The 24,864-nt window shown below is 37.4% G+C and overlaps 1 protein-coding gene across 2 annotated transcripts in view; it reads right to left on the bottom strand.

The window, feature by feature from the left end:
• BRWD1 (bromodomain and WD repeat domain containing 1) overlaps positions 1-24,864 on the bottom strand; it is a 118,342-nt gene that overhangs the window by 56,710 nt on the left and 36,768 nt on the right. For both annotated transcript variants that reach the window (XM_080804295.1, XM_080804294.1), the window contains exons 11-20: positions 23,731-23,831; positions 22,956-22,996; positions 22,009-22,107; positions 19,087-19,237; positions 18,680-18,814; positions 14,445-14,573; positions 13,803-14,028; positions 8,323-8,508; positions 6,079-6,262; positions 2,308-2,401 (exon numbers count right to left, since the gene is read on the bottom strand). In XM_080804295.1, the coding sequence (XP_080660421.1) occupies positions 2,308-2,401; positions 6,079-6,262; positions 8,323-8,508; positions 13,803-14,028; positions 14,445-14,573; positions 18,680-18,814; positions 19,087-19,237; positions 22,009-22,107; positions 22,956-22,996; positions 23,731-23,831 (1,346 nt within the window). The remainder of the gene's footprint in view (positions 1-2,307; positions 2,402-6,078; positions 6,263-8,322; positions 8,509-13,802; positions 14,029-14,444; positions 14,574-18,679; positions 18,815-19,086; positions 19,238-22,008; positions 22,108-22,955; positions 22,997-23,730; positions 23,832-24,864) is intronic.

The following is a 24,864-nucleotide window of genomic DNA, read 5'->3' as shown; positions in this document are numbered from 1 at the left end:
AGAAAAAAAAAATCAACAAGCAATGGAAACAGGGGAACAAGATATTAAAATAATGAAATTACCAGACATGGATTTTTAAAGTAAGTATGACTAATTTTTAAGAAATTAAAATAATGAGAACTTTAGCAGAAAACTGGAAGCTCTAAAAAGGGACTGTATAAAAATTCTGAACTGAGAAAAACAATAACTAAAACTAAGAACACAATGGGTTTAACACCAGATTACACAGCTAAACAGAACTAACAAAAGTGAAACAGAGGTCAGAAAAAAAGTTCAGAAAAGCAGCAGCCTAACGGAAGAGACTCAAGCAGTAAAAGTTTAATACACATGTAACTCAATGTCACGAGGAGGGAAACATATGCTATGCAAGCACTAGCCAAAGGAAAGCTAGCAGAGCTGGATGAAGAATCTGGAGAATGAAGCATTACTAGAAATAAGGGGTGAAAATTCACAATGAGAAAAGGTTCAATTCAGTAGGGAAAAAGGAAATTCTAAATGTGTATGTACCAAATAATAGAGCGGCAAACCACATAAAGAAAAACAAGTAGAAAGAGAGAAATGTACAAACATAATGAAATTTTCACACATACCTCACTACAGGTAGAAGCGCAATTACTCTGAAATGGCACAAGGCATAAACTACCAGATGGAAGATACACATATCCTATAATCCAAAAATTTCACTCCAAGGCATATACTTAAAAGAAATACACAGATACCAAGAGATATACACAAAATGTTGAAAGAAGAATTCTGACTGATAGTCAAACATGAAAACAACCCAAATATCCTTCAAGAACAGACTAAATAATACCAGCATAGTCATCAAAGGAATACTATACAGCCATGAAAACAGATGGACTTCACCTACTCACCACTATACAGGTAAATCTCATCGAGCCAAATGACTAACCCAGATAAAAAAGACTGCATACTGTAGGATTCCCCTTAGTGTTTCTTGACATTTTTGCAACATTGTACCCCCTACAGGAAACTCTGAACTTTTTCCTAATTTGCTCCCCCACAAAATGTAATGTCACAGATCTGTACGGTCAGTGTTTACACGCTGTATCTAAGCAGGCTTAGTACATAAGATGGTTAAGTATAAAGCTTAGACTTTTTACTCAATACAGGATTAAGAATCATAATTTTTGAATTAGAGATTAAATTGAAAATTTTAACGCACTTCACATTTAACATAACTATTTCTTAAATTTTAATATAATTTAATTGCATAGACTATAATATACCAATATAACCAAATTAGAAAATTATAAATACATAAGGAACAGCAATGTAATCAAATTTTTAAAAATCTCCCAAAACTTATTCTTCCAGCCAAAGTAGAACTGAAAAAATTTATTAGTTTCTTTAAATTTATTAGTTTTCTTTAGTGAATTTAACTTTCAAATTTTTTTCATGAGAAAACATCCTAACTCAGGCCAAAGATACTCATTCAGTCAACACTTTTTCAATACTCGACACAGTTAAATCACTTTTAAGTTAAAGACAAAAACTATTTTTACTTCACTCTCAAAACCCAAGTCATACAGAATTATCAAGGATCAAGCTGAAACAAGAAGGCAGGTCATGGCAGCCAGGCCTGCACAGGTCGTCTGTCATGACATACTCTCAAGACTGAGCGGTGAACTGAGAGCAAGCCCCGAAAACACAACCACTTTCCAGCAAAGTTCTGTAGCACTAATCTTGCAAACACTGCATCTACCATGAATCAATGTTAATGCTGCTCATGTGATGTTCATGAAAATCAAAAGAGAAACTAAATATTAAAGAATGAGATTTTCTCCAGCAGGATGAGCGCTTTGAAGGATCACAAACCATTGTTAACATCTAAGATTTTTTTCTAGTTTATCATCTGGATAAACTTCAGAAAGAGATAAAGCTAACCAGCAGTTTTAGAAGTCAAATAGCTAGGTAGCTGTAGAAGTCAGTGAGTGGGAATGGACTTGAAATGCTTGCAAGGAGCCTATAACATTCGAGTTCACAACCAGAGTGATTATCAAAGAATCCTTCAGGAATGTTAGACAACTTCCTTCCCTCATTTTTCCTTTCCTAACAGCTGTACGACCTTATGTCTACTATTTTTAAATCGTTCCTAACAGCTGTACTCATTCCTAACAGCTGTACAGTCTCATGTCTACTATTTTAAAATCCCAAACAGAAGACCTTGAGCAAGAAATATTCTACCTCAGGCAAAAGTTACTAATATTCTCACTGATCGCCCCCAAAAAAGTAAAAATTCAGTTTTATTTCTAGTTATTCGTAAGAAAACAGAATGTAAGTTACCTTTTGTGTGAGCTGGAGAGTCTTCCTTTTTCTTCCTATTATATAAAGATTTCTTTCCTCTTCACCTTTCTCTATTCTGAAATCTTCCAATTTCCTACAAATACAAGTATCCAGTATATTGGTTAGTGAACTGATAAAGTAAACGATATAAAGAGGAAAAAATAATCATTATGATTTTGGTCATCATAAGGTTATATACTCTTGAAATTAATACAGAAAATAAATCAAGCTACACTTTATGTTAGAAATTTAATATAAATATAATCTCAGAGGTAGTTAGGAGGTCCTATGTTCTTTTTTTTTTTTTTTTTAAGATTTTATTTATTTATTTGACAGAGAGCGAGCGAGCACAAGCAGGGGGAACATGCGGCAGGGAGAGGGAGAGAGAGAAGGCGGCTCCCCGAGAAGCAGGGAGACTGATGTGGGCCTCGATCCCAGGACCCTGGTATTATGACCTGAGCAGAAGGTAGATGCTTAAGGGACTGAGCCACCCAGGTACCACCTATGTTTCATGTTTAAGACAGAAATAATTGTTTATATTTTCACTGACCCAATACAGCCAACTCATACAGGATCTTTCATTAGTAGCTACTCAAAATCTCCGTATGAGTTTTCCAAGATTGCAATTCCTTTCTCTAAAGAAATAAAAGCAGAATCCTCCACCGAATTTATTCAAACTGCATGTTTTGTAATTTGTAGAAAGTCAGAATAGCACTGTTACTAGTACTTCTAATCTCTCAACTTCTATCTCTCAACTCACATGATACAGAAGATTATTCTGTGACCGATTTCAAAGCAAGGAACCTTCCACCATGAGAAAGGTACCGAAGTTCATTTTCCTTTTCTATGGTGAAAAATCAAGTGACTAAAAGTCCTTTTTCTCTAACTTGAACGTTGTTGAAAACATATGGCTTTGTGTTTGTGTTCACTTTAAAACCCCACTTGGGCCAGTTTCACAACTGGCATATTGGCCATGCTCCAAGATATAAGCAAATGCTCTGAAAGAGAATATGCACAAATGCCCAAAGGTAAAAACTGATTTCTACAGAAACTGCATTTTCCTCAGGGTACATCTGCAGCCCACACTCAGTATACAGCAGAGCAACACTATCTATAGGGCAACTCTAAATCAGACTCAGTCCTTCACAAGCTGTCTGTTTCACCAATTTCATGTGTATTTAAGAACTATATACGGGTTTTTCACTCACAGCCAAATGGAATTCTACCCCATAGCTGTATGCTTCCCTTTGTTTTGAAAATGAAATACTACATACACTTCATTCTCAATCAATAATAAAGCAAAGGAACATTCTAGGCCTTCCTGAGTATCATCTTCAACTCTGTGCAATTCCATGGCTAAAGTAGGTGGTCCGTTAAGAAAAAAGATAAAGATGACAGGATGGACAGAATTAGCATGAAAAGAGTTTCTACTATTACTGAATTAAGACAAATTACGTGCCTGAGATCCAGCTCCAAGCAGAACCGTGTCTACTGCAAAGCAGTACTATGCGCTTATCGTTCTGCACACTGGGGCCATTAATTGTCTTATGCTTTCACCAAAACCTAAATTTTTCACAATGGACACATACTACTTTTATAGTTGGAAAACAAAACTTTAATTTTTTTTGATCCTCATCAAATGCCACCCTAAGTGAAGTTATGTAAAATTCTCATTGCTCCCACTAGAAGGACTGTTATGAAAAGCACTGACCATTACTCCACCACTCAGCATCTCCTTTACAAAATCTCACGTGCGTTTTAGAACATAGTACTACAATAAGCTGTACTCGTCCTTGGGAAAATTTCATTATAGCAGACAGCTAGTTGATGCAAAAACTCCATTCTTCTTTGCCTCCTTCGAAACAGAATCTGTTTCTATCGCAGCTCTTTGTTGCTCTAAATACAAACTATCACCCAGCCTCCTCTGTAGCTAAGTATGTCCGTATGACAACATTCCTGTCAATGAGTTATGAACAGAAAAATGAGATGTGCAACCATTAAGTCTGCTTAAATGAAGTCCCTCAACAAGGAAAGTCCTTTTTGCCTCTGTCTTTCTTCTTGATTCTGGCCTACATCTCTTACTACCATCACAAATGCAGATATGTGATGGCTACTGTATAAAGTCCAGCTATCTTAGACTTTGAGGTGACTTTAAGCCTGGAAGCCATACTATAAGATGGAGATCAGAAACAGCCTGAGTCCCTGATTAACCAGGGAACCACGGTTCCATCCCAAAACTATTTCCAGTCTTCAATGTTAAGAGAATAAATATATGCCTATTTAAGGAATTATTCTTGAGGTCTTTCACTCCTGATACCTGTCTGCTTCCCTTGTTTATGACAACAAAAAGTATCCCAAAATGACACTTTTGGTTCTGATGACTATGCAACTCAGACACAATTTTAAGGCTTAATTAGAGCATAATACATACATGACAGTGATTTTCTGTATTTCTCATCCCAATTCTAGATTTTGCTTTTCACTATTTTACTGTATATTTGTAAACATTCTTAAATTCACCATACAATATTTAAGTACTACATTCCTCCACCAATCACTGAAACTCTTCTGCCTAGGTATGAAGCACATACCTTTACAAAATTATCTTCTAAGCATTAGTTATTACGAGACATAAGAGAATACTGAATATTTCAGATTATCGATGAAAAGCAACATTTGCTACCATTGTTTCATTAACTCAAAAAATCAGCAGGTCACACCTCAGTAGCAAAAAAAGACCCTGCTGCCCAGACTATAATTATAAAATTATTACCCACTATAAAAAAATCAGGCTACTTCAAGAATGATTCCACATCCAGGATGAGAAATTCACATGATGAACCTATAACACCTTGCCAGGCCTGAGAGCAAGGGTGCTACAGAAGGGTACTATCATCATTCAAAAGGACTCAAGAGGCACCTTGAAGAGGCTCCTCCTGGCCAGAGATGGAAAAACTTAATAAAAGGATATCAGAAATGAGCTATCTCACAGCAGTGTGATTTATACAGTGAAGAACACAAGCACAAATTGGTCGTTCCTGGGGGTAGAAGGGAGTAAATCTTCAGTTTGAAGGTAAATAAAGCAAAATAAGCATGTATCTTGTCTTTTTTATACAAACTTTCCCACTAGATAATCAAACAGTACATTTGGGTAAATTTCTTTTTTAGATGTACCCACTGTAACAAGACTTAACAGAGTTGAGCCATCACTGTTTTATGGCCCCAGTGAGTTAATGAACCTAGCCGGTGAGCACCAATGCCTGCTGTCATCACAGAAAGAGTATACATATATGTGTCTTTTGACAAAATTACGCCACTGAAGAAACAGTCTAGCAAAAAACTGAAAACATGACATCAAACAACTGGAAATTTAAATACTGACTGGACATTTGGTTCTACTGAGGTATTATTTTATAAAGGTAAGATAATGGCACTGCGGTAGCTGAAGACAATTCCTTATCTTTTAGAATTACAGAGACGTAGTTATGAACAAAAATATACGCCTGGTATTTATTTCAAAATAACACTGAATGGATAAAAGCAGATACTTGTAAAGATGGAACAGGAATGGTTAAGAAAAAATTTACCACAGTAAAAACTTAGAAAACAATTTCAACATTTTCCTACCACAATTAAAATAGATTCCAATCCATTACTAAAATATATTTATATGATTATTTATACCACTAATGCAGTACAAAAACCTGTAAATAACCATATAGATATATTTTTGTAGAAAGAAACAATATTAATAGATATCCTAAAACAAACCTAAATATGCCTAGTGGTACCTCTGGTACAACCACTCTTCGCTTCCAAGCCTGCAGGTCACGTTCTGTAGCAATCTGACTGCGAGGAGCGTTCTGATGCATCTGACGAACACCTTCAACTTGTCCGCTACGACGCAGACCAATATTTGGAGGGGACTGGATGTCTAAGCTCAGTCTTCTAAAACCTGCAAGAAAATTGTCAAAACTGACTCCAAAACAAATTTCAATCTAATATGTATTTTACACAAAACGGGCATATACACAGTCCTCCTAGTAACATACAAACCAAAAACACAAATCCAAAAATTTTGGAAAAAGAATCACAATGTAACTGAGATCAAAATACAGAATACAGAACAAACATTAACTTCAACTTCCATTTTTACTAGACTTCCTGAAATCTTTTATGGTATTTTCTACTATAATGCCATATTTGCCATCCTAAAGGCTCTGCCTTCTTCAAAACTGTACACTAAAAGCACATCTTTTTGGAAAATTTAGCATTGCAGCATAGTCTCCTCAAACTGTAGCGGCTTTATAACAAGAGCTCAAACACTAACGTCACTTGTGACTTTAAGAGATAATCTGAGCCACTCAGGCAGGTAAGCTGCCAGAGTGGATATTAAAACTTCACAAAATGCAAAGTGGGGAAAGCTGGCAGCACTTGAACTGGAGCTGAGAGAGTGGAGGACAGGACAATGTAGACAGCAGTGAGCCCCAAGCCTGTGCAGAGCTGAACAGGTGGGCAGAGGCGACAGGGCAACCCCTCGTGAGTAGAAGTCAGCAGGATGAAGAATGGAGACCAACGTGGTGGCTGGTGTCACAGACTAAGTGCCTGTTCTCTTAAAATCCCGGAAGAAGGGGCTCCTGCCATTAGTGCAACAGAGAAACTAGGGCTATATCCTTGTCTGCAGGAGGCTATAAAATTCTACTCCAACTCTGCCAGCTCTCCTGGGCCAGGGCAAAACCCACATGACTGAACACAACCCCTGCATCCTTCTAGGTTCAGCATTCTATTTACCAATCAAATGTGAACCAACTTGCACTGCACCACACTTCATCTACTGAAGAGAACGTTATATGACTCTTTTTTTTTTTTTTTTAAAGTAGGCTCCATATCCAGTGTGGAGCCCAACGTGGGGCTTGAACTCACAACCCTGAGATCAAGACCTGAGCTGATATCAAGAGTTGGGACGCTTAACCGACTGAGCACCCCCAGGATCCCTTAAAGGCCCCTATTAATCCAAATATCTGTATTAAAATACACTGATATTTAAGAAACACGTTTTGAATTAAGAACCAACAATAAATTCTAAATTTAACTGCCCAAGTTATAGTATTATTCTCCAATAATGTGAAGAAACACAGGTTATTTATATCACTTGTAAATACCAAGTCTGAGAAATAACTCAAATCGTCATAAACAGATTAATTACAAAGAACAGTTATTTCACACACTAGAGTACTATGAAGCCATAAAAAAGGATGAGGAAGTGTTGCGAATGAATATGGACTGATTGCTAGAATATATTGTCAAGGTGGGAAAAAAAGGGCAGAGAAGAACACAGCATCAACTTGCAGTATTCCTGCCCAAAATACTTAACCTGTCTGTTGGGAGAATTTGCTTTTTCTTTTCTGTAGACACGTGGAAACACTTGTCAAGGAAAGATACTGAAATTCGTGGCCAAGTACCCTGCACAGTATGACATGGCAGGGATGACCTCTGTGGCACTTGAGGCTTCCCTCATCTTCCACAGGTACTTACCTTCCCCATCGAGTTTCCATTTGCGTAATCACGGTCAGCACCCCTCCATTACTCCCACTACGAAAGTAACTAATACTATATTCTAAGGTCAAGAACCTCACCCTGAAACTCACTTCAAGCCTTCTGGTTCCATAAGAAACATTTCATGCTCTACGCAACTAATTTTTTTTTTTTTTTTAATTAAAAACGTTTAAAGGGAAACCTAGAACTGTACCCTTAAAAAAAATTTCTTTACTCATTTAATACAATTTTGTAAATACTCTTATTTTAGAGCAAAAAAGTTTTAATAGCCTTTCAAAGTACTTGAAAATCAAATGTCCATTTGCCAGTACATCAACTTCACGCCTAATGAAGCTACCTTAAGGCTACTAAAGTTAGAAAAATACACTTAGAATTTTTCACACCTCATGTACCTGAAAATGACTTCATTCACTCTTTGATTTCAGCTTATTAAGATAAAACACTTCTCATACATCTTACCTCTTCGGGGTGTTTCTTCTCCAGTTGGAAGACCACTTGGAAGAGCGTCCTGATCTGCCCCCATTCTCTGATCCTGCTGCTGCTGCAACTGTCTAATCATTCCATCAAGAACACTGGACTCTGGGCTCCGTTCACCATTATCATTGGTTTGCAGGCTTATAATCTGTTCAATCACCTCTCCATCACCTGTACAATCACAGCCGTAACACAAAATTATAATAAACATGAACAGGAAATCAGTAGACTAATATTAAAATTATATTAGCAATTATCAAATTTCTTTAAAAAAACATAAATGACTGGGGTGCTTGAGTGGCTCAGCTGGTTGAGCAGCTGCCTTCAGCTCAGGTCCTGATCCCGGGGTCCTGGGATCAAGCCCCACATCAGGCTCCCAGCTCAGCACAGAGCCTGCATCTCCCTCTCCCCTCAGCTCATGAGTGCACATGTGCTCTCAAATAAAGAAAATCTTTAAAGAAATAATGAATAAGCATTAAAAAATATCCTATATATTCATAAATAATTGGATCAGAGGAAAGATTCAAAGCAAACAAAACCCTTCCTATATACCAACCACCACAAAAACCTCAAGAGCCTCTGAAACCCCTGAAGTGAGCACATGGGAACATGTCAGAGTTTCAGTGAAAGCTTTATTTTGCTGTTTCACACGAACACTCCCCTCGCCTCACCCAAGATGCATTTCATTAAACTCTTATTTTTCAAAGTCTCTGACAAGACCAGAGCAACAATGTATGATTTCTGATGTAGAGAAAAGCAGTGGTATTTCTCCTCTGCTCTCTTAAGAAATAAACAGAAGTGTAATACTCTTCAACCAACTACAGCTGTAGCTCTCCCCGTCCAAGGGTCTTGAGGGAGGTACCCACAGGTACCTCTCCCATTAAGCTTAAGTTACTCTGTTTCTTAGGTATGCTTTTAGCCTAGCCAGTGCCCAAAGTACAAAATCAGATTTTTTTAAAAGTGCCTTTGCTTCTTCATTTTTGAAATAACGGGTTTGGTCAACATTAGTGGATAAAAAGTGTTAGATGGTTGTGGGGTCTGGAAAGTTATCTAAATGCTAACTTTTTCATGCAAACAATTCCTTACATAGCCTCCCATATCAAATGCGTCTTCTTTGAACACCCCCAGCAACTTACAAGGAGAACCCTAACACACTGAGATTGACAGGGTATTAGCAAAAAGAATGCAAAATATAATCTAGCCTCCACAGTAACAGATCCAGAAACTAAAAAATGTCATGTACTAATTTCAGGGAAAAAATATTTGCATCCTACTATATGAGTTAAATTCCCTTATATCTCATGGATAACATCTCCATTTTACCATGGCAATCAGTGAAGAACTTACAAGAGCTAAATGTCCTAACCTATCTTAAAATCACTATTTTTTTTTATTTTCAAAAAATGAGCTAAGAAAGCAAAAAGTGGAGCCCTAATCTAAAATGTTAAGAAGGTTTTAATTAGAACTGGGAATTAAAAAAAGATTCCTTAAGACCGCAAATGGAACCAAAGGGAAAACAGTAGAAAAGGAGACCTCTAGTCCTCCCCATCCCTGCATGATCCCAGGGTCCTAGGGTCGAGCCTCGGGCTCCCTGCTCAGTGGAAAGGCTGCTTTTCCCTCACCCACTCCCCCTGCTTGTGTTCCTTCTCTCACTGTGTCTTTCTCTACCAAATCAATAAATAAAATCTTAAATAAATAAATAAATAAAATGCAGGACTTAACATCAGAGAAGACTGAACTGCGCAGAAATCTCAAGAGATACACACTAAAGTTGAATTGATTCTTTGACTAAATAATGGTATGTGCACACACTGGGTAAAACTCCACCATACTAAGGGGAAAAAACATGAAAAGGCAGTTTCCCAAAAAATTTCCAGCACTCTCACAGAAGTGGAAATAGTCCATGTTCCCACTAGCCAGAACAAATAAACTTCGGAATATACAGCAAAATTGTTTAATGCATACTTCCAATTCTAAAACTCAGAACAGTTAAAAATATGTGTTTAAGGCAATGAAGAATGCAATGACTGTTAGTGGTGTGGTGCCAGAAGTTTCATCCACCACTGCTTCTGTAACATCAGTGCAATTGTCAACACTTTTTAAAAAGTAAATAATATTTCCATATGATTACAAAAATAAAGACTCCATAAAAAAGGTCATGGATAAAACCACAGATCTGCAAACCCACACACTAACAATTCCTGTCCTACCATTAGAAATAACCACTAGAAATAAGTAAGACAAACAGAAGACATTAGAAGAGATAATATGAAATACTAAAAGAATCAATTTCAAACAAGGCAGGAAAAAAAAGGACAGAAAAGGATAAAGAGAAAAAAAAGAGCAAAATGGTAGAGAATTAACCCTGATGATACTAATAATTTTATTAAATGTAAATGGTCTACATTTTCCAATTAACAGACAGGTTGTCAGACAGGATTGGTGCCTACACGCAATTTGTTTCAATATGAAGACACAAATTGGTTACAAAAACTGAAAAGATACACCATGACAATACTCATCAAAACTGGGTGGACTGGCATATTAATACAAAATAAAAAAAGTCTTCAAAAGAAAAAATACCAAGGAAAAAGGGGAACAATTCATAATGATAAAAGAATTCACTCAGAGGACAATGTGAAATGTGTCTGTACCTAAAAACAGAACTTTAAGTGGTGTCTGGGTGGCTGAGTTGGTTAAGCGGCTGCCTTTGGCTCAGGTCATGATCCCAGGGTCCTGGGATCAAGCCCTGCCTCAGGCTCCCTGCTCAGTGGACAGCCTGCTTCTCCCTCTGACTGCTGCTCTACCTACTTGTACTATCTATCAAACAAATAGACAAAATCTTTTTTTTTTATTTAAAGATTTTATTTATTTGTTTGACAGAGATCCCAAGTAGGCAGAGAGGCAGGCAGAGAGAAGGCGGGGAAGCAGGCTCCACGCTGAGCAGACAGCCTGACCCGGGGCTCAATCCCAGGACCCTGGGATCATGACCCGAGCCGAAGGTAGAGACTTTAACCCACTGAACCACCCAGGCACCCCTCAAATAGACCAAATCTTAAAAAAATAAAAAATTTTTAAAAACTTTAAAATACATAAAGCAAAAACTAATAGAACCAAAGAAGGACATAAGATAAACCCGCATGGTAGACTGGGGTTATTATAATGATGAAGTATCAGAATAGAAAAAAGCCAACTGTCCTTCAACTGTTAATGAATGAATAAATAAGGGTATACGCATACCACAGTTCACTAACAACAAACAGGAAAAAAAAAACTGATTTGTGCAACAACAAAAATGAATCTCCAAAGCACCATGCTAAGAAGCCAGACACAAAAGATTTAGTATTGTACAATTCCATTTATACAAAATTCCTCAAAAAGACAAAATAGAAGTGACAGAATAGTCATTACAAGTGACCAGGAGAAGATTCCAAAAAGGCCCAAGAGAACCTGCACCCCAACATTTATAGCAGCAATGTCCACAACAGCCAAACTATGGAAAAAGCCCAGATGTCCATCAACAGATGAATGGATAAAGGAGATGCAGAGTGTGTGTGTGTGTGTGGGTGTGTGTGTACACACACATGATGGAATATTACTCGGCCATCAAAAAATTGAAATCTTGCCATTTGCCAACAACGTGGATGGAACTAGAGGGTATTATGCTAAGCAAAGTACGTCAGAGAAAGATAATTATCCTATGATCTCATGCACATTTGGAATTTGAGAAACAAAACAGAGGGTCACAGGGGAAGAGAGGAAAGGATAAAACAAGACAAAATCAGAGAGGAAGACAAACCACAAGAGACTCTTAACCATAGGAAACAAACTGAGGGCTGCTGGAGGGGGTGGGGGAGTGAGGGGATGAGGTGACTGGGTGATGGGCATTAAGGAGGGCTTGTGAGGTAAAGAGCACTGGGTGTTGTATATAATGATGAGTCACAGGCTTCTACCTCTGAAACTAATACATTGTATGTTAATAACTGAGTGTAAATCAAATTTAAAAAATTAATTAATTTTACTTTAAAAGGCCCAATAGAACTTTTGAGGGCACTGGAAACATTCTATACCTCGACTGTGGTGGTGGTTATGTGATTGTTTAACAGCTGCCAAACTCATGTGACTTGTACAGTTAAAATTCATGAATTTTATTATATGTAAGCTATACTTCAATTAAACTAATAAAAAATTAAACACCTGAAACAGTAAACATATAGTGATAACTGGCGATTAACTTTGAGTAAAACAAACCTCAACCAAACAAAACAAGCATTTTTTTTCTTTGCTTAATAACATCTGTATGGAGGAAACACTACACTGCTAGGAACAAATACAAAACAAAACAAAACAAAACAAAAACTCTGCCCTTGACTAGGACAGACCAAGTGCAAGATGGGACTCAAACATCTTGTGCCAGAAAGGAAAAAGTGTTCAAGGGACTCAGGAAAGGGAACAGTCAGCCTGAAGAGACTCTCACACTCAAATCTAAAACAAGTATGAGCAACAAATAATGACCATTATGGATTATAACCCCTTATATAACAACCCTTAAATCTGAACTACATAAACATATAAAAGGAAGACTAATAAAATGCATATAGAATGATGATAGAGTTGGAAAACAACCATTTTGCAACCTTTAGAACTGATTCAGGCAAAAATCATCAATGGATCCTAAAACTTAAAAGGTAAAGTTTGGTAAGGAACAGGTTATTTACATCGTATCTCCCCACAAATTTCTTATCAATTACAAAGAGAAAAATAACTTTGTACTGGAAAACTTAGCAGGCACGTTAACCAAGTTTGCAAAGACAACATCACCAATATTTGGACAAAGCACAATCCTCAGCACCCAGACCTGACGCTCCAGGAAGGCTACATCATCATTTATACTGTATTCTATCAAAAACTGTACAACCTGGGGGTGCGCCTCGCTGGCTCAGTCAGAAGAGCATATGATTCTTCACCTTGGGGTCATGACTTGGAGCCCCACACTAGGTGTAGAGATTATGTAAAAATAAATAAATAAAACTTTTTAAAAATAGCACAATCTGAACTTCACCAAGGGTAACTAAATTTAATGTGCAGTCCCCAACTGAGATCCACATCAGGGGAGAACAATAAAAATCTTAACAGGCACAGAATAACAGACAAAATTTGATCACAGACCATAGACTCACTAACAGTATTACATCAGTGTTAAATGATCGTAACTGCTTAGGGTTACATAAGAGAATACCTTTTTCTTAGAAAACACATATGAAGTATTTAGGGATAAATGAACATGCAGTCAAGAACTTATCACTCAAATGGTTAAAAACAATTATATGTACCTAGAGAGAGAATGATAAAACAAACACTGCAAACTATTAACATCTGGTAAGTCTAAAAGTATGTGAGTTCTGTGTATTATTTTTTTACATTTTTCAAATAAAAAGTGAAAGAAAAAAATTTTTTTCACTTACTTGTTGCCACATAGCCTAACTGTGGAACCAAATGTTCATCCGCAGAGTTTTCTCGACCTGGTACTAATCTCTGATACTTAGTTGGGTGAGGATTTCCATCTACATCTACCAAGAATGGTGGAGGCATAAGGTGAGGAGCCTGCTGAGTTTGCTCATCTAAGACGTAATTATTAGAATCTCTAATCAGTGGTCGATAGTCAGTATGGAAGAACATCTGATCAGGAATCTGAAAAAAAGTTGTTTACAGATTGACATTTTGAGGTTTGTACATGTTAAAGAATACAAATATTAAAGTTACTTATAATTTGAAAAAACAATGAAACCAAATCAGTACACCTATTTTTAAAACATCCTTCATAACTACTTATTTTACTCTTATAAAAAAGTACTAAGAATGACCTTTTCCAGGCAAACCAAAAAACAGACTCCTAATATAGACAACAGATGGTTACCAGAGGGGAAGTGGGCAGGGAGATGGGTGAAATAGATGAATGAGATTAAGAGTACACTTATGTTGATGAGCACCGAGTAATATACAGAATTGTTGAATCACTATGAAGCTAATATAACACTGTCTATTAATTACACTGGAATTAAAATTTTTTAAAAGTGGTTAAAATGCTACAAAAAAATAAAAAAGACCTTTTCATATGGCTTGCTGCATCCAAAACCAAATATCAGAAGGTGTCCATGAGAATCTGTACAGGCAAAATGCTGTCCATCCTGTGAAAACTTACAGTCAAAGACAGCTCCATGTCCTTGTCCTTCAATCTAGGAAAAGGAAGGAAAAGTTAAAGCCAATTCTACATGAGTGCTTTTGCATTATCAACTGTTTTCATGTCAATATAAATATTACTTTTTTCTTTTCAATGAGTTCTATAAGGGGCTTGAACTCATCAAGACTTGAGCTGCGGGGTGCCTGGGTGGCTCAGTGGGTTAAGGCCTCTGCCTTCGGCTCAGGTCATGATCCCAGGGTCCTGGAATCGAGCCCCGCATCGGGCTCTCTGCTCAGCAAGGAGCCTGCCTCCCCCTCTCTCTCTGCCTGCCTCTCTGCCTACTTGTGCTCTCTATCAAAATAAATTTAAAAAAATTAAAAAAAAAAAAGACTTGAGCTGAGATCAAGAGTCAGACACTTAACCAACCGAGGCACCTAGGTGTCCCCAAATGTATCACTTCTGAAAGAAAATATTTAAAAACAGCTTTTGCATTATGCACATAGTATTTTCAGAAAATAAAATTCATTTCAGATACCACTAGACTGAAAAAATCTTGAAAGGTAGTCTAAGAATGGGTTCTCAGAACCACAGAATGAAAGATCATAAGCCAATCCAAAGTAAAGGCTTTCTTCACTTCTTAGAAGTGAATGACAAGCAATTTCATAAACTTCTGTTTTAATGTACAGCAAAAGGCTATTGACTAACAACCCACAAGATAAATGATTATAGATCAATAAAGTTTGGTATTCACGAACTAAAATCAGTACTCTTCCAGAATCTAAACTTTGCACAAAGAGGACTGACCACTGTGCAGAGTGGAATGCTGCCAAGTCACACGGCGTGCAGAAATGCCTGCGCCTACCTTACCGCAAACCACCGCAGACTCAGGAAGGACGCGCCGATTACATCGTGAGCGCTGCCTGACCCAGACCGCTCCTCAGCTTTATTCTTGCTCTTCAACGGAAATCATGTTAATTTAACACTACCAATTTATAGTTAACTGAGCTGTTTCATTAACAGCTTAAAGCTATGCCTATTTGTTGTCTGAGCCTGTAACTGTGCAAAAAAAACTTTAGGGAAAGTTTGATCAGTGCTGGAAAATGAATTCTCCACTCACTCACTGCCCAAACAAACTCACCCCATGCCCAAACATCTGCTTGAAAAGCAACACTTCACTACTACTATATCACACACAAGCGGCTACCAGTTAACAAACTTAGAAATTAAGTTACTGGGATATTTAAGGCACTTCCCTATTATGTGCACACACAGCACGTATATAAACTTGTATTCTCTAGCAACATAAAAAGGAATAAATGCTATACATATTTTTCTTCCAATTTTTTTGTTAAAACATAGGAACACAGATCCACCACACAGTCCTTTGAGGCGCCATCTCCACCACAGCCCGCCCCATGCCCCGGCACCACTTGGCACCCCTGGGGAACCTCCTCTCCAAGGAAAGCAGAGGAGGGGCCCAGACCATTGGCTGGCAAGTCAAAGATGGTGGCAGCTCCTCTGCCGTCAGACACGTGCATCTAAGTGCACCAAAACTGTTGCTAAGGAACCTAGAGAGAAGGAAATTTTCCTGAGTAGGCTCTCACAGAGCAAGTCCGACTTGGGTTTCTATGTGGAGTTTGAAGAGTCCTCCACAATGATTCCTGACAAAATGCAACCTGCAACTGTGCTTACAGAACTTGACATCACACTGAAAATTATGATGTATTTAACAAAATACTGTAATGTTAGTAATTTATAACCCTATGTAATCTCTCTAACAGAAAATTGGGAGCCTCTCAGCTGAGCACTAAAGTTAAGAACTCAATTCAGGGCAGCCTGGCTCGCTCAGATGGCTGAGCATCTGAGTCTTGATTTCAGCTCAGGTCATGATCTTAGGGTGGTGAGACTGAGCCCTGCATCAGGCTCCGCACTCAATGGGGAGTCTGCTTGAGAGATCTCCCTCTCCCTCTGCCCCACCCCCAATCCAACCGGCTTGCATGCACATGTGTGCGCTTTAAAATAAATAATCTTTTTTAAAAAAATAAAAGAAGGAAAGGAAGAACCCAGTATACACAGCGAAGTTTACATGTCTCACTGGAAGTAAGAGCACTATTGCCTACTTGAGACTTCTTTGGCTCAGAAATTGTTGAGCTTATATTATGCTTAAAGCCCGAATTAATGCAGTTTTCTGTTTTGGTTAAGTTAAATTCAGGACATAATGTTCTTAAAGAATTCTAAAGGATAATTAAGAAAATGGAGATACCTATAAATGTTAAGACCACAAAAAACTTGCTGAAAAAGACTTCTTTTTCCAATAATTTGAACCCCGGGATGCCTAGTTACACATGTGCAATTTGGCCATGTTATTTGAGTTGTCAGTGCATTTTATGGTAATAAATAGAATACTGCATTTTAAAATGTTTGTCAAGAACTGTCCAAAATAAGCATACTGAAATAAAAATTTTAAGGTTAAAAAAGAAATCATGGAACACATAGACTCAGATGGCCTTCAACAAAAAGGTCTAAGAACCACTCATCTACACCCTGCAACTAGCCTGGCTCCAAAATGAATTACTCTTTGAACTGGAACTCAGTATAAACTGTACAGTAATTTTATAAAACATCTCATATGTACATCAAACATCAGTCTGGACAACACAGAAATCCTTTTATATAATAACTCCCTCAGAATTTATCCTGGGAAATAATTACAGATCTACACGAACAGCCGTGTACCTGGACACTCAGAGTGGTCCTGCTGTGCATACTTCAGAAACCACTGACAGAGTAACAACTCTAAGTTAACTAGGTATGTAACTTTCTGAGAAAGGCTGAATTGACGGTCAAAAATGTAACTGCAAATTCTTAAAAATATGTGTAAGATTTTGGAAAACATTCTGTACATAAGATGAAAAAGAGATTACAAAACTGTGTGAGAACGCCAACTAATAACTATGGAAAGAATGATGCCACTAAAAACCTTCAATGGATGCTAATGTTTTTGAGTTAAAGTTTAATGAGTAGGGTATTTAGAGTCTCAAAATACCTCCTGAAAAAAATTGGCTTAACAGTTACAAAGAGGGGGAGAAAAAAAGTTACAAAGAGGAAAAACAACTATTTTATTGTGGGGGAAATCTGGCAAATGCCACCTTACCAAATATTTAAAATTACCACCACAAGGACACCCTGGGTGGTTCAGTCAGTTAAGTGTCTGACTCTTGATTTCAGTTCAGATCATGATCTCAGGCTGCTGAGATCCAGCCCCGTGGATAGCTCTGCAGTGGGTATACAGCCCGCCTGGGATTCTCTCTCTCCCCCTTCACCTCTCCATCCCACTCACACACTCGCAAATTCTCTCTCCAAAAACAAAGTTATAAAAAATAATCCCTACGAAAAAAGGTGTAACAGAATCAAATCATGATGTTCTGTAGACAAAACACAGATATTCTGTAACATTATTTGTCTGCACTCATCAAAAAAGTAAAAAGGTGAGAAATAGGGAAAAAAAAGGATTTCTGAAGATTAAAGAAACCTAGAAATATACAGCCAATTAACATAGCATAATCCTGAATTAAACACTGCTCCAAGGACCAAATATAACTAAAAAGACATTACCAGAACTGACAAAATTTGAATATAAAGCTGATTATATAATGCTACTTTATCAACGTTAAATTTGCTGATTTTGTAACTAGCTTTGTGGTTATATATGAGAAATTCTAAAAATATCCATCAGGATCCTAATTTGGTTTTAGAATATTATATATGCAAAAAGAAAAAAAGCTGGAAAAACAAAATGATGTTTCTGATTCCCTAGATGACTTTACTGAATATTATGTTTTATTACCAAATATTTTAATAAATTTAGTGAAAATGTGTGTAATTACCATAATTTTACCAATTTAAGCAAATTCAAACACATTCACACATATACAGGAGGCTAAATAAGTGACTTTTGAAACTCCTTCCCTCATGTGACTCAGTTACACCCAGAATTTTATGAGCGTATATAAATATGGCTGTCAGATATTTATTAGGCTTTCAGTACCCTGATTTCTAGGAATATAAACTGCCAAAGCATGCAGATCGGTTTCTGGCTTAACTTCATAATCCAAATACTTGAAACCAACGTAAGCATACATGAAGATACACTTTACTTACCATATTAAAATAATGTTTCATCTTGGTGCCCTTTGTAATATCCCATATAAATATGCTGCCATCATGTCCTGCCGATAACATAATTCTGGAATCAAAGGGATGTGTCTCCAAAACAAATACTTCATCAGCATGTCCCTTTATTCAACAAAGTAGTAAGAGTCATAAGAGTTAAGGAGGGTTTGCAAGTTAGTAAGTTTAAAAAAATTAAAAAGCCATACTGTCACAGTGTACAACGGCTTTCAAAATGTATTAATGACAATGATTGAACATTAGTATACCTACAAATTTCTAATCATTTGATAAATCAGTGGATGAAACATAGCTATTACTTTAATTTTATAGTTTCAAAAATCAAATTATAGTTCAAAAAAAATCTTGATTTGTTATATTATATGAAAACAACCTACCAATAAATTATGAAGCAGTTGTCCTGTGTAAGAATTCCACACTTTAAGGACATGATCATTCACAGCTGTGACAACAATGCTATCATTCTGATTCCAAGCAATCATTGTTACTTTGGGTTTCATAAACCTTTCCTCTTCCAAAGATAAGTCCCTAAGAAAAACATAAACAATTCAAATTCATTTGAAAAGTACAATCAACACAAAAATAACTGAAGTAATGCAGTTCATGTCCATACATGATTATGTATCCAATATACATCTGACCCATAACAGATTATCTCCAAACAGATTTCGGCAAATACTGGAACGGGAGGGGATAATTATAGAAGCAGTCTGGGGGGATGCCTGGGTGGCTCAGATGGTTAAGCGTCTGCCTTCAGCTCAGGTCATGATCCGAGAATCCTGGGATTGAGCCCCACATCAGGCTCCCTGGAGCCTACTTTTCCCTCTGCCTGCCACTCCCCCTGCTTATATTCTCTCTGACAAAACAGATAAATAAAATGTTTAAAAACAACAGCAACAAAAACAGTTCAGGGGCTGGGACACACGGGTGGCTCAGCTGGTTAAGTGTCTACCTTTGGCTCAGGTCATAATCCCAGGGTCCTGGGATCCAGTCCCACATCAGGCTCCCTGCTCAGCAAGGAGCCTGCTTCTCCCTCTACCTGCCACTCCCCCTGCTTGTGCACGTGCACTCTTCTCCCCCTAACAAGTAAAATCTTTAAAACAAACATACGAACACTTCAGGGGTGCCCGGGTGGCTCCGTTGGTTAAGCATCTGACTGTTGATTTCAGCTCAGGTCATGAGCTCGGAGTCCTGAGAGTGAACCACGTATAAAACACCGGGCATAGAGTCTGCTTAACTTTCTCTCTTCCTCCCATTCTGTCCCTCCCCCTGCTTATGTATGCTCTAATTAAATTAATTAGTTTAATTAATTAATTAAACTTATTATTTATTAATTAATAAAATCTTTTTTTAAAAAAGTTCGGTTTGAATAAAGGCATATGTTAGGACATCACCACTGCCTATAAAAGCAAAGTTCTTCCTCTCTACCCCTTTTCTATTATTCCCTTCCCTTGACCCCAAGCCCTAACAGCAATAATTTTGTTCTTTCTCTCTCCAGGGAAGATGACAAGAAATTTTAGGAAGACAGAAAGAAGTTAATGTACCCTCACATCCCCCACCCATCTAGAAAAGTAACCTGACACACAGAGAGTCAATCTTTTGAACTTTAAATAAAACTGTACTCATCTCTTCACACTCCTCTACAGAGTGTTACTGTGGGGTCTCTTGGCAAGAATGGCCTTGGATACAAATGCCTACAATATTTTGCAGCTTTTATGAACATGAAGTGCAAAGTTTCTCTGTAAAATATAGTAGTCAGTAATACACAGAGAAAAGGCAAAGCCCAACTGCTTTTGAAATCAGAGAATATATCCTAAGAGATTGTAACATATAATAAACATATTTTAATTAAAGAAAACAGCTGTCAAGAATATAGAATAAGTGCCATGTAACACCTATCCATATAAGCATAATGGAAGCACTGGTCAGGTAAAAGTTTAAGAGAAGAGGGGTGCCTCGGTGGCTCAGCCAGTTAAGCGGCTGCCTTCACCTCAGGTCATGATCCCAGGATCCTGGGATCGAGCCCCGCATCGGGCTGCCTACTCGGCTGGAAGCCTGCTTCTCCCTCTCCCACTTCCCCGGCTTGTGTTCCCTCTCTCACTGTCAAATAAATAAAATCTTAAAAAAAAAAAAATTTAACAGAAGAGACAAAATAGGGAGTAAAGGCTAAGACTCCATGCTTCATTTTAAACTAAAAGGCATCACCTGTTAGTAACCTTGAAGAAACAGACGTTATTTTACTTCATCAAGTTGATCCCTCAAGATGAGAACACTAAAACAAATATACCCACTGATTCTTTATTTATTTATTTATGTTTTAGATTTTATTTATTTGCCAGAGAGAGGGAGAGAGCACACAAGCAGGGGAACCAGCAGGCAGAGGGAGAAGGCTCCCCACTGAGCAGGGATTTCCCCATGCAGGGCTCAATCCCAGGACCCCAAGGATCATGACCTGAGCTGAAGGCATAGAGTTAACCTACTGAGCCACCCAGGCGTCCCCCCATTAGTTCCTATATACAGAAAACTCTACTTCACAAGATTGGAAAGATGTAAAACTTTAAATGAGAAAAGAATTATTTCCACCACTGGAAGGAGTTACAGGCAGAGCACTCTCCACAGCAGTAAGAAAACAGCAGTTTCCCGCCTCAGTAAAAATTTTTGATTTAAAGTTTTTACACTGATATTCCTATTTTGCTTTTAATAAAATAATTGTTCACAGGTAAATGTGATTTCAAATTATCCTCTTAATAATGAATTACCCTTCATTATTTCAACCAGTCAAGGACTGACAGCATTCACTCTCACACTAAGATGCTTTTGAGTATCTAGATAGAGCATTTTTAAATAACAGTAGAGTTGTGATTTGTGACAAGGATTATCAGATTTCTAGTATATATTTTCTCTACCACATATCATTTCACAGAAATGTGAGTATCAATTTATTTTGAAACCAAATAAAACTGAGTCACAGCAGAGGAGTTAATTTCCCCTATAATTATTAAAAGTAAAGCAAACATAAGGATTTTCAAAGAACTAAATGTGAAAAACTGATAAGAACTCTGATACGGCGCTACCCTAGACCAGGCAGTGTCCTAGAAACATAAATGTAAGGATAAATTCTTTGGGATATATGAGATTTATGTATCAACGTATCAGATATGCAGGAAGTAGCCACTCATTTAGATCACTGCTTTGTAATAGGAGGTGGTTCCAATCCCCTGACAAAGCAGTCAACCACCAGGGAGAGAAAGACCACGTAATTATAATGCACCCGCTTCCTACAAACCATCTCCACTCACCCTGAGACTCGGGTTGCCATATCCAATAAAATGCTTCTCCACTCCAACTGCTCAAATCTCCAAATCCGTGCCGTTCCATCTCTGCTACCACTTAAGAACCTTAAAAAATTCAGAAAAAGATCTTACACTCACATACATGCCAAAAACTACAGTTAAAATCACAAGCAAAAAACATTCTTAATGTAGCCATCCTGACCGCAGGGAAACATACAGGTGTTAATTCAAAAGACAGGGATTTAGAGCAAATCTGATGAGGAAAAAAATCTGGTTTGCTATAATTTGCCCGGCCCTATCCAGTTAAAGCACATTTCAAACTCAACCAACAGCCTGTCAAATAGACTGAGTTTTGAGAAGACAATGTACAAGTAGTACATGGAGGGGAAAACAAAACAGGAAGAATTAAAGATGTGTGGGAAGATCAGTCAGAGCAAAATTCCACTGTAAGCATCTTCATTCTAAACTCAAACAAATTCATCTTTTAACAAAGGATGAACTCAACAAAGGATAAACTCAAACAAATACATCTTTTAACAAAGGAGTGTTAAAAACTGCAATTTAGGAAAGGCACCTGAAAGAAAGTGGAGACCAAGAGAGTATATAATTAAAGTGACAATTCTGTCACATGACACATCATGGTGGCTGCTAGAAGAGATTTTTTTTTTTACTCAAACAAGGAACTTCATTAGCTTTATACCTAATAGTTGAGCTCCTATTGGTCACAGGACCTGGTAGAAGCTACAATTGTAAAAACCTGTGCTTAACGCATCCCCCCCCAACTGCAGACACTTTTTTCCAGTTAATACACTTACTACTAAAGTGCCTGCAGTACACAAAGCCATGTATCAGCTGTACTAGTATGAACCAGAGCGTATCTGCCTCAAAGCACATTCACACTGACCCATGCTCGCTCGCTCTCTCACCCACACACACACACAACACACACTTACCGATCACCATTGTTACAAAACTGGATACTATCAACTTTATCCTAGGGGTGGGGGGTGGGATGGGGCAGAAAACAAACACAAAAGTGATCAGTCTTGTTTGTAAACAGAACAACAACAAAAAAAACCCACTCCATTTTTAGAACTGGAAGCACAGTTGATAGTAAGAATGTGCACTTGTGTTGCTTAGCACCATTGTTCCTACATTTACACGCAAAAAACCTAACTATAACAAGACTATAAAAAAAGAAGCTTTCCTTTTAAAACTGTATTTACAAAGAATTACATTTGTATAAGAATTCACATGTAAAAAGTGATCAAAGCATAAAGTAGCTGAAAACAAGGCATTATACTTTGATAATTATTTACACATAAAAAAATTCCTTTTTCTTTTAAAGTGATTTGGAACTATTAATTTCATAGAACTTCCTATGGGAAAAAAGATAACCTGACTACTAAGCAGTATTCTAGAATCCTAAGAGTTAACTACCTTACTATACATTAACAGCATTCCGATTTGAGTGTGATTAAAATGAGTAAATCCCCTGAAACTCAACCCAAATAAATTGTCATAATCAAGATTTTCAACTTAAAGCTGAAATAACCACAAAATACTAGCACAGTCATATACTTAGTCGTCAATAATATCCTTCACCTTTATATATGCAATCCCTCCTGCATTTAAAATTAGAATAACAATTTTGTTAGCAATATTTGACTATGGAGCAAGAGGAATATTAATAATTAGTTTATAGAATTTTATAACATGAATACTTACAGTGTGGCTTTCGAGTTCTGCGATTTTTTCAGGTGCTTCAAAACCCAAAAAATACATTCTGATTACATGATCAGTACTACCTGTGGCTAAAAACATGCCACCTGAAATAAAAATGTTAAGGTTTAAAAATTCAGTGTGTAACAAATATCTGAACCAAATTTCTGTATCAAATTAAGCAAGATATTTTATTCCAAAATTACGTTTATCTCAATAGATCCATTTTCTAACACACTATATAAAGACCTTTTAAAATTAATATAATACAGAGTGATGTTGTAATTTACAACAAAAAATATATATGTATTTGATCTTCATTACTGTTTCTGGCACAGAGCTCCTAAAACCCTTGGGATTTCCCAAGCAACAACATTGATGAAAGTATCTTTCATTCATGAAAGATATTCATAACAAATCCATTTCACCCACACCGGAGTTTAATAAAGTATCTTTCATTCATGAAAGATATTCATAACAAATCCATTTCACCCACACCGGAGTTTAATAAAGTGACTCTTGGAGAGCACCTAAGAATGGGGGTACTGACTGCGAGAAGTACCAACCATGTGTTTAGAAGGTTGGAACTTCTGGTCCCACTTCCCTGACCTCTGAGGAGGGGGAGAAGAACGGAGGTGAATCAATCACCAAAGATTTAATCAGCTGTTTCTATGTAACAGAATCTCCATAAAAACCTAAAGGACACTGTTCAGAAAGCTTCCAGGCTGGTGAACATGTGGAGATTTGGGAAGACTGGCATGTCTAGAGAGTCCATACACTTTATCCTCTACATCCCTTCCACATGGCTGTCACTCAATTATATCCTTTTATAATAAGCTGGAAATCTGGTAAAATGTCTGAGTTCTGTAGGCAGTTCTAGCAAAATAATCAAACCCAAGGAGGGGGTCACGGGAACCTCTGGTCTTTAGCCAATCGGTCAGAAGCACAGCTGACAACTGGGTCTGACCAGGATGGGGGGTGGGGGTCTTGTAGGACTGAACTCTTAACCTGTGGGATCACACACTGTTCTTTAGAGAGAGCGTCTCAGAACAGAGCTGAACTGTAGTACACCCAGCTGGTGCTGAAGAATTGCTGCATGGTGTTGGGAAGAAAAAAAAAAAGAACCAAATACATATACAT

This window comes from Martes martes, assembly GCF_963455335.1.
Source record: "Martes martes genome assembly, chromosome: 1".
In the NCBI taxonomy this organism is placed as follows: domain Eukaryota; kingdom Metazoa; phylum Chordata; class Mammalia; order Carnivora; family Mustelidae; genus Martes; species Martes martes.
The sequence above is the reverse complement of the archived record's forward strand: the minus strand, read 5'-3'. Positions and strand labels throughout refer to the sequence as shown.